Source organism: Chrysochloris asiatica, unplaced genomic scaffold (genome assembly GCF_000296735.1).
Source record: "Chrysochloris asiatica unplaced genomic scaffold, ChrAsi1.0 scaffold00206, whole genome shotgun sequence".
In the NCBI taxonomy this organism is placed as follows: Eukaryota; Metazoa; Chordata; class Mammalia; order Afrosoricida; family Chrysochloridae; genus Chrysochloris; species Chrysochloris asiatica.
Window position 1 is genome coordinate 4,914,668 of NW_006408724.1, and position 10,840 is coordinate 4,925,507.

Below are 10,840 nucleotides of genomic sequence, written 5' to 3' on the forward strand. Positions count from 1 at the left end.
CATAGTGACCCTGCACAGGGTTTCCGAGGCTGTAAATCTTTATGGAAGCAGAAAGCCTCGTCTTTCTCCTGCAGAAAAGCTGGTAGTTTCGAACTGCTGACCTTGCGGTTTGCAGCCCGATTCATAACCACTATGCTCCCAGAGCTCCTTAGGGTCAGTGTAGTTCCATTATAATAACACAGATGCCATCAGTACTGGCAGTGTTTTTGATGGCTTTACAGTATACCTGCCAGCCTCTCCTTTTCTTGCAGTTTAAATGAATGCTGTGTCACGTTATCCTTGTGTTTAGTATCTAATGAGAGCAAATGCACATACCAATGAACACCTAGCCACTTCTGATGTTCTCCTTTTCCCTGCTTCTAAAATAACTTTCCTTCTGATTATAAAAATAACATGAAAGGCATAAAGGCGAATATAAAGATTGTTGGTTCAGACATAACACTCTTAACATACTTCTTAATAGCATTCCAGGTATTTTTCATATGTATGTTATTTCAAATAGTAATCTGGATGACATTATACAATGTATTTTAAAACTCTCTCACCCCAGTACTTTTATCTTGAATATCTTTTTATATCACTGGAATCTTTTGCTTGCAAATGCTGAAACAATTATACGAGGGGGATTCTAAAAGGTCATAGAAAGATGGAATTAAAAGATCATGTAAGTTTTTCATAAAAATTTTAAAGCCCTCTTGAATTTTATTCTTTGTTCTAGCATGACAATAACATGTATCAATTAAAACTTGGCATTCTTTGTTAAACACATATGCCAGAAAATACAGTGGTCAAATGTAGGGAATGGTAGTGAAGTCCTAACAAAAAAGAAAGCAAAGAGAGGCTTTGTATAATTTATCAATATATGAATAGTGACATGCCATTTTTATTTCTTACTAAATATAAATTTCCTAGATGTTGAATACTGAAGATCACCTTGCTAAGTTTAACTTTTCACTGTATGGGAAACTAACTCAAACAGAAAAAAAAATTGATTTTGTAGACCAACAAATTGGCAGATGAACTGTAATTTAAAATGGAAAATTAATTTGTGAAAAATTAATATATTTAAAGGAGTCTTTCCTGAAGTCTCATATTCACTGAAAAACACATTCCTTGCTCTGGAGCCAACTCCAACTCATAATGACCTTGTAAGACAGAGCTGAACTGCCCATAGGGCTTCCAAGATGGTCATCTTCACGGATGCAGATTTCCATTTCTTGTTCCTGCAGAGTAATTAGTGGGTTCAAACCTCTGACCTTTTGGTTAGTAACCAAGCACTTAACTATTATGCCACCAGGACTTGTTTTTTGAAGTGTTATGTTGTCGTTGTGAGTTCCGCCAAGTCATATCCAAATCATAGTGACACTGCATATAATTTCCAAGAAATGGCTGGTGGTTTTGAACCACAGAATTTGTGGTTACTAGTCCAGTGCTTTTACTACTGTGCCAAACCAATTATGTTGTTGTTGTTGCTGCAGTTAAGTGCCATTGAGTCGGTTCCAACCCATAGCGACCCTGTACAGGGTTTCCGAGGGTGTAAATCCTTACGGGAGTAGAAAGCCTCATCTTTCTCCTGCGGAGCAGCTGGTAGTTTCGAACCGCTGACCTTAAGGTTCGCAGCCCGATTCGTAACCACTACGCTATAGTACCCATTAATTGACAAGTGTCTCAAGAGGTGTCCATTGTCATTCTCTCCCATTTAACACTGAGCAGCTATTTTGACTCAAAAGGACAATTCTCTTGCTGGTTAGTTTATAGAATATGTATGCATGTGTGTGTACATTTACACACATGCATAGAGTACAAGAGAAAATAAATCAGGTGTTCATACAATATTCAGTGGAATTGTAGCTTAATTTTACATAAAATCTCATCTGTAATTTTTTGTTGTTGAAAACCAAATATCAAAAACAAAACAAACCAACACTTTAATTCTGGCCTACCAGTGCCAGGAGCAATGTCTGAGGACAGACTCTGGGTGCAGTGCGGTGTGGTGACCACTCACACAAGGGTAGGAGAAGGATACCAAGGTTGACTTTTCTTCAGGAAGTTGAGCTAAATGGGAAAGATAACCCAAGAACAGGGACAGGGCTAGACATGGGAGAAAAGGTACTACTTCTCAGTGAAGGAGAACTTCATGGTATTTTCTGGGTGATGACAAAGCCTTACAGTGCATCACAAGTAGCCCCTGCCTGCACCTCATTGTCAAATTCCATGAAGGCCATGTTGTGCCTCCCAGGGACCAGCTGGACATCCTCAAAGTCAGAGAGCTGGTAAAAGAGCATACACAGAATGAATACGCTGGTCTCCTCTGGCAGGTTGGTAAGGAACAAGATGTGTTTCAATGGGTTTTCTAAAAGACTTGGCAGGTGACATTTTTCCAGGTATAAAGAATGTGACTCTTGTGGGGATCTGGCAGGATGTAAGGCCAGGCAACAAGATTATGGGTGGATGAGTGGAATCATGTAGGGAGGCTCGCTTGGCATGTGGTGCACGATGCAGGGTGCCTGAACAGTCTTCGTGGCATCTGGGGTCTCCTGGTTTTTTGATTTCTCCTTCTCCTTCTTGTGGTCTTGCTCCACTAAGGTGTCCTTGATCTTGGCAATGATATCAGAATCAGTGATGGCATACTGAATTCAGATGGGCTTGTTGTAGAAGGGGTCAATAACCCTGTATGGAGCACAAGGAATTGGTGCTACTTTTAGCTCCCTCAAGATGAAGATGAATCACATCTTCAGGCTCCATGACACCATGATATCTACAATCTGGTGAAACTGGGAGAAGATGGCCTTCAGAGACTTCTTCAGCTCATCTGTCTTCGTCTTTTCATTGAAGTTGTTGATAGAAATAGTGTGGGTTGGGCAGGTCTCAGGAACTATCAGAAGCAAGCTGTCAAAGTAGTGTCTTCTGAGTTTCTGAAACTGGATCCTAAGCAACATATTCTTATAATTTTCTTTAAATAGTTATTTTAGAATATCTCTGTCTGCTTGTCCTCTACTGACTCCTCATTCATTCATTAAGAATTAATTATAATTTATTTAAGAAAATACTTACCTTCCAAATGAAAAGACACAAAAGTCAAGAGGACCAAGGAGTGAGAATCAGTCTCAATGATGTAGGTGCAATTCATATTGTTGTCATATCGCTTTGGGTAGTTTGGAGAAATGATGTAACCTGATGGACCAGTGAAATTACTTCCACATCCTACAGGGGAACAAAAAGGTGTTTGCTCACTATACATGCAAAGTGGGAATATCACATATAGCTTTTCAAAAGGCTATAGAGTTTTATTGGCTAGATAGTAGAAATTTTACTGCAAATTACTTTCTTTTAAGATATTCAAGAAAGAGTAAATCAGCATAAACTAAATATGATTCATGTAGATAGAGAAAAAAACCTGATGTAAAGTAATTTGCACCTGGTCAATATGTTATACACTTAATGTAATAAAAATGTGTTATTCTACTATTAGAAACCCATGTTAATTACCACTGTAATCTTCCCATGAGAGTGGCAGTTACTTTTTTTTTAAGTGACTGAATTTACTACCAAAATTCCAATTCATTTTATTCTCATTTAATGAGAATTTTTGATCTCAGAAATAAAAAGAAATATTTTTATCACTAAAATGGTTTGTTTTCACATAACCATATGACTCCCTGATCTCATATGAAAATACCTGTATCCTTCTAAACCAGTATTAGAATACACACAGTTACAACTACATATATACACCACACAACAAACCAATTAAAAGATTTAAGATTAGGTCTAGGTTACCTTTCATAGCCTCCTTCACACTACCCTCACTATGTTATTCCTATCCGGAATATCTGTTTATTGCAGTCGCTCCTCTAATCAAACTCTTCCCTAAATGTTCATTTGCAATTTTGTTGTTATTAAGTGCCATCCAGTTGGTTCTGAATCATAGTGACCCTATATAGAGTTTCCAAGGCGTGACTACTGGGTTTGAACCACTGATCTTGTGGTTAACAGTCCAGTGCTCATCCTACAGTGCCATACTAGGACTCTACATTTGCAATTAGTGGTTCCTTAATTTGATTCAATTAACAAATACACACCATTATTTATCAGTGTTGGAAACCACTGTAGCTTCCTCTGACTTAAGTTGTGTGTAATATCTAGAGAAGTGGATTGATTCACGTACTAACTTGTTGTTATTGTAAAGTGCCATCAAGTCAGTGCCAACTCAGAGTGACCATGCATAGGGTTTCCAAAGAGTGGCTGATAAGTTTGAACTACAAACCTTGTGGTTAGCAATCCAGTGCTTATTCTATACTGTCACACCAGGACTTCATATGTATTAACTTAGTAAGGGAAAATACTAAAGAAAGTGTCTCCCCAAGTTTAGTGAGCAAGAGAATTGTCTGGGTGAGAGCTGAAACATGCTGGTTCCTAGTCCTCACCCATGGAAACTCTGTATTCATTGGGTCTGGAATGAAACCCAATGATCTGGGTGAATGTGCCACATGCCAGGCACACCGACGTCTACTAGTTATTGACCTCCTGACTTCCTGCAGAATATCTGCTCCACTTCTAGTTTTATTTTTTTGACTGTGGCTAGTTGCACTCTTAAGTCCTGGTTTGGCATTGTAGGATAAGCACTGGACTGCTAATTACAAGGTCAGTGGTTTAAACCTACCAGTGACTCCTAGTAAACTCTATACAGGGTTTCCTGATAGCTGAGTCGGAACAGAATTCACGGCAAGTAACAACAATAAGTTGTGCACATAGAAGTTCATGGGTGGTATGAATGGTTAACATGCTCAGCTACTAATCAAAGGTTGGAAGTTCAAGTCCACTCGGAGGTGCCTTGGAAGAAAGACCTGGGGATCTAATTCCAAAAACCAGCCATTGGAAACGATAGAGGGCACAGTTCTACTCTGACACACCTAGGGTCACTATTAGTTGGAGTTGACTCAATTTAAGTTTTTAGTGGCATTCATGTCTTTTATATCATTTCACAATTGACCAACCATTGAATTCAATTCCATTCTCACTGATTTTTGAAGTAAGGATTATGTGATCTTCACATGCTTTAAGCAAACCTATTCTTCTTCTTCAACTCTGCTCCCCAAGTCTGATTGTGGCAGCCCATCTTTCAAGACTTCTCAGGTTTTAGTGCTACTTACGGCTTACAAAGGATGCAGAGAAGCCCTGAGCTGGATCGCCCTGAGCCTGGAACACAGCAGTGAATGTATTTCTCGGTGTGATGATGGGACCGGGAGCCACGTTCCCACAGCTTGTGGCTAAAAGAGCTTTGTCAATCTCCTCGGTTCCTGCCCATACCTGGCAAAGTCATAGACATGTTTTAATGCTTCCAGTACCACCCTGTCAATATCTTAATTTGCTTAGGCTTGAAAATAATGGTACTTGGGTGTATGTAGAACTAAGTGTAACAGTAAATAATACACATAAAAATCCTTAGTATATTCTGAGAATATTTTTAAAGCTGCTATGTTTTATAGCTTATCCTATTCTAGACTTTTCCAAGGAGGTTGTGTCCATTTTTATGTAGCTGGGCACTCGTTCTTTTCAATCACTATTTGCACTGTTCAGTTTCCTCTTCATTTTTGCTAGTTGACATGATCTAGCTGAGCTTTCTAGACACTGAGGGAGACACAAAGGCCACGCACGCTGCTACGGCACTTACCATATGTCTTGCAGGGAGGGCAAATTGCTTTCAGAGTTCACTTCTGGTTATCTTTTGTACCATTTCAAGGGTTTGTAATTGTGTTTATCTGGGAGGAATGGGAACCTAATCATCCAATGCAATCTTGTCTAGAACACAAGTCTGTATTCAAGCCATTTTTCAAATTCAATTTTTGTCTAAGTGGAGGACCTGCAGGGCTTTAGTAAAATCTAAAAATCTGACATTGACTGATTCCATTGAAGCGAGTTCATTTGCTTCATAGAAAAAGCAGTTACTAAGAGCGTGTATTAAAGTGCTTTATGAAACACATATTGTAAATAGATGTGGCATTTCCCTTTAAATAGCAAGTATGAGTCAATGAGGTCTAAAACATAATTCAAGAGATGGTATAAAATAGTAATAACATCAATGACCACTATGTAGGTAAAGGCCACTGCCATTCATTAGATGGTTTTATTCTGTGAGTATTGAGCACTTTGGGTGTTATTATATTGCTTTCCCTCTCATCCTTAAAATGATCCTGCTATAGTAGGAATTATTGTCTCCATTTTGGAGCTAACTAACTGGAGGTCTAACTACTTAGTTAACCTGCTCCAGAAGAAGTAGGGGGTAAAGTGGGAGAGATGTGAGGCCTGAAGCCCATTCTGTGTGTCTTGAAAGGGTGTAGCCTATTAGAGATATAACACAGAAGATAAAAAAGTATGAGATGTATGAAATGACCTTTATCATTCAATCAGCAAAGTGATGATGTGTCAGTGTTACATGAGCAGTATAGCTTCAGAGAGAGAGAACCTTGTTTGGCCCATTGCCATAATTTTCACAGGAGTCTTTTGTATCTTTTCAGCTTGTGGACTCTTAAGGCCCAAAGTTAGAGCTGGTACTAGCTACATCGCCAATCTTTTGTAAGTTTTATAGAATATTTTAAACTTTGCCTGTGAAGTTGCCTTAGAGCCCAAAGAGCATTGATCCTTGAAGATCTATTTAAAAATTTTTTAAATAAAATAAAGGAAGAAACAGCAACCAAACACCTGGTCTACTCTGTAGTTCCCACTGAAAGGAAGTCAACCCTAACTTTCAGGAGAGTTTAATAAGGTTAGAGAACAATCTCCTTAGTTAAGTGACTTTGCCTATGGACTGTTGTTGTTAAGTGCAGTCAAGTCAGTTCTGACTCATAGTGAACATATATAGGGTTTCTGAGGAACAACTGGTGGGTTTGAATTTCAGAGCTTCTGGTTAGTGGTCCAGTGCTTATCCAATAGCACCACAAAAGTCAGAAAATATACCGACAAGAATGTGGATTCTGGCTCCTATTTTAACCCTTAACATTCTAGTTTTCTCACTTCTTCATTCAAGAAACCCAAACAGCACAATTGTCCTTTTGTAATTTTGAGAGGTAGTGAGTCATTTCTAGACTAAACGTTCATGTTTATGAAATCAGTTCAGCTCCAGTTAAATAAACAAGAATACTAACCTTCACAAAGCTGTTCTGACACTGTCCTGCACCACTGGGGATTAGGAAGTTATTGTCAAAGCTGATCTCCAAGTGTTTACTTTCATGAGTAATGACTGTCCACGAACATCTGCTGTTCTCGGGGAAATTCTGAGGCCAGTGAGGGGATCGGATTGTACCATTGTCTGAGTGAAGTATTCCACCACAGCCTGAAAAATTGTCATAAAAGCATCTCATTAATTTTTAAAATGGAGAATAACTATTTTTAAAACACATGACTTCTAGGGATGGAACATTTCTTCCTTGCAGTTTGATTCTAGTTTCTCTTCCTGACACGTGTGTCGTTGGTCTTAGGGAAAGTGCACAGCAAAAACTTTCACTAAATGAAGCAAGGGGAAACTTCAGCTGTTGTAGTTTTGTTACACCTCAAATGACACCACTAAATCTTACAATAAAGAGGACAGATTTTTATTGTCTTCTAACAATGCCAAATATTTTACTTTCCTTGAGGTTACATAGTATTTATAGGATGGCAAGGCCAAATTCCATATTCCATATTTTTTTACTAAATAGAAGCACATGAGAATACAACTGTATACCTATTTATCATTTTACTATAATATACTTGGCTAGAGAATATGATTTTGTAGGGGGAGAAATTCTTCCATTAAGCAATTTAGTTCATTCATATTGATATTAATGGGTGGGAAGAAATAACTTGGATAGAAAAAAAGAGAAAAATCTAGAATTAGTTATAATATTAAAATGTGTATCTAAAGATGACAAAGAAATATGTGAACTCAAAATAAAACAAAAGAACTAAAAAGAAACCCCCAAAATGAAACTAAACAAGCAAACAACAACAACAAAAGACAAAGTTAAAGTAAAGGACATTTGTTGAATCTCTTAATTTTCAATCTTTGGAAAATGGGTGGTTCATGTAAAGATCCCCTATGACTTCAATAGCAGCCATTATTTTAATGAGGGAAAGTTTGACTCATTCTGCAGAGATCTTTATAATAAATCCAATTCTAATACTAAGAATTACTATTGGAAGGCTTTCCGGAGATCCTGGGCCAAGTGTTCACTACAAATCCTTCTGTTTTCTGGGACCTCTCATGAATTTTACACTTTATATGCACAAAGCTACTGTTTTCAATCAAGTCTATGGTATTTTGTTTCAGTGCCTGTTTTATAGGCAGAGTATTCATTCTAATATACAAAATCTGATCTCATCATTTTCCTGCTCAAAACTCTTCAATGACTCCCCATTCATTATTCAAGGGGTAACGAATAAACCAAGGCTCTTCCTAATGTGGACAATTTACTCTCCTGCCTTCAGCCCGCTACCTTCTGCCTCTGAGCTCCGTATTTTTTAAACTGCTTCAGATTCCAATACGATCTTCTACTACTTATGATTCCTTGGTTACATCATGTTCTTTCTTCTGCAGAGGTGGCATGGTGAAGTGTTAATTAAGGTCAATGTTTATGTGTTTTCTTGCCTCTGCTTAAATCCTGACTCTACCATCTAGGTGACCTGAGCAGATTATCAACATACCTATCTTCAGTTTCTGCCCATGCCAAATGGAGGAAATACGTACTGACGTTATGTCTTCCTTACAGTTTGCTCTAAGAGATGATAATTGAGCCTGGCAGAGTAAGTACTTAATGTATATTCGTTGAATTAATAAATTTAAAATACATGCCATTAAAAAAGATGAGTTCAGAGAACGTTTCTTTTACCTAAAGTTTGTGTGATCCATGTAGCATAAAATCCTCTATGTTGCTGTGAAAGGTCTGAGTTAAAAATCACCACCAGCTGGTTGGAGCCAGACTGGATTGTCCTGGGGTTTGAACTTCCACAATACCGTCCTATTATAGGTGACCCAGGAGAGCCACCATTCCTGATGGTGACTGAATCCCAAGCACAAGTTCTATGCAGTTCAATATCAAAGTCACTAAATGTAAGCTGGAGGAGGAAAGAAGAAAAAAAAAAAATAGTGAGACACTCCAAGTTGTAAATGAACTTATTTATGTTGAGGATGCAGTCCTTACAAATCTGTTTTCTTTTAAATTTATATACATTTTTTCTGTTATTTAATTCTTACATCCTTTCCCTTGTTCTTTTCTGGTGGAAGATTCTCTTAAAAGTTTTGAGATGGCAAATTTCTCCAGGAACAGAAGTCATTGAAGTCATCGATACCCCTGCAACTCACAGTAAGAACAAGAAGACACACCTCTCTCCTGAATGTGGATTTCTCTTCTATGTATGGCTTCTTCTATGCTTGAAATAGAGAGTTCAGCCATCACTAAATGGAGACTTGTAGACACTAAGGCATTTATTCTAATGAGATAATTTTACAGGGATGATGTTTTCTGACTGAATAATCAAAGCCTACTGTAACTACCTATTTATTAAAGCAATGTGATATTGTCTTGAAAATAGTTTATCCAATCATTAAAACTCACAGTGATGGTGTGGCCTTGTGGGGCTTCCAGCAGCCAAGAACAGTGGGTCAAGTTGTCATATGAGGCTGGATAGTTAGGACTTAGAATCACTCCACTCTCACCTATCTGTATCCCGCCACAGTCTGAAAATTAAATGTGTAACCCTCTAAGTAAAATAAAAGGAAAAAACACCTGCAAAGTCAAAGTACATACTATAAAATAAAAATAAATGAACACATGAAATTGTATAAAAGCAAAATTGGGTGGAAGGTTAGATTAAACAGAATATCTTATAGCTTCTACATAGCAAAGATATCCTTAAGTTTGATACAAAGAAGGAAGATAATCTGTATCATAAATGAAGAATTAGATATAAGAATGTTGTTGCTACTAAGTGCTGTTGAGTCGGTTCCAACTCATAGTGACCCTGTGAAGGGTTTCTGTGGAGTGGCTGGTGAGCTTGAACTGCCAACTTTGCAGTTCAAACCAACTTTGCAGTCCAACGCTTTAACTGCAGCACCACACCAGGACTCCAGAAATAAGTATGTTGTTGTTGTTGGTAAGTGCTGTCGAGTCGGTTCCGACCCATAGCTGACAATAAATGCAGCTGTTGCTGTTAAATGCTGTTGAATTGGTTCTGACCCACAGTGACCCTGTATAGGGTTTCTGAGGAGCGAATGGTAGATTTGAACTGCTGACCTTGCAGTTCAAACCGACCTTATGGTTGAGTGCTTATCCTGCAAAAGAGTAAAGAACTGTTTTCGTGAAAGGAACTGGGTAGTTGGAAAAAATAGTTTGAAAAATATGATCAGTATAATAACGATCAACTTTGCTTAATATTAAGCACATGTCATTTATCAAATTATACCTTAGCATACAAGTTGAAAAACAGACATATTTCTGAAATATGATATGACCAGATGTTTAATACAAATAGTACTGTTTGCTGAGACCTGAGTATTTTCTTTGGAGCTGATAAATAAGTAACTGTCAAGAAGGTTGACCTTTTCCCCTCCTCTGAACAACCCTTTAGGTGCATGGATATCCATGCGCCTACAGGGAAGTCCAGTTAATACCACTATTATTCAAATTTATGCACCAAACACTAAAGCCAGTAAGGACGAAATAGAAGAATTCTACCAACTTCTTCAATTTGAAATTGATCAAATATGCAATCAAGATGTATTGATCATTACTGGTGATTGGAATGCAAAGGTTGAGATCAAAGAGGAAGGATCAGTAGTTGGAAAATATGGCCTTGGTGATAG

General features: G+C 37.9%; 1 protein-coding gene across 1 annotated transcript in view; it reads right to left on the minus strand.

Moving 5' to 3' along the window:
* Window positions 1-10,840, minus strand: part of CUBN (cubilin (intrinsic factor-cobalamin receptor)) — a 384,343-nt gene that overhangs the window by 72,681 nt on the left and 300,822 nt on the right. The window contains exons 52-56 of the mRNA XM_006872611.1: window positions 9,594-9,715; window positions 8,868-9,093; window positions 7,146-7,333; window positions 5,154-5,310; window positions 3,055-3,204 (exon numbers count right to left, since the gene is read on the minus strand). Coding sequence (XP_006872673.1) covers window positions 3,055-3,204; window positions 5,154-5,310; window positions 7,146-7,333; window positions 8,868-9,093; window positions 9,594-9,715 — 843 coding nt within the window. The remainder of the gene's footprint in view (window positions 1-3,054; window positions 3,205-5,153; window positions 5,311-7,145; window positions 7,334-8,867; window positions 9,094-9,593; window positions 9,716-10,840) is intronic.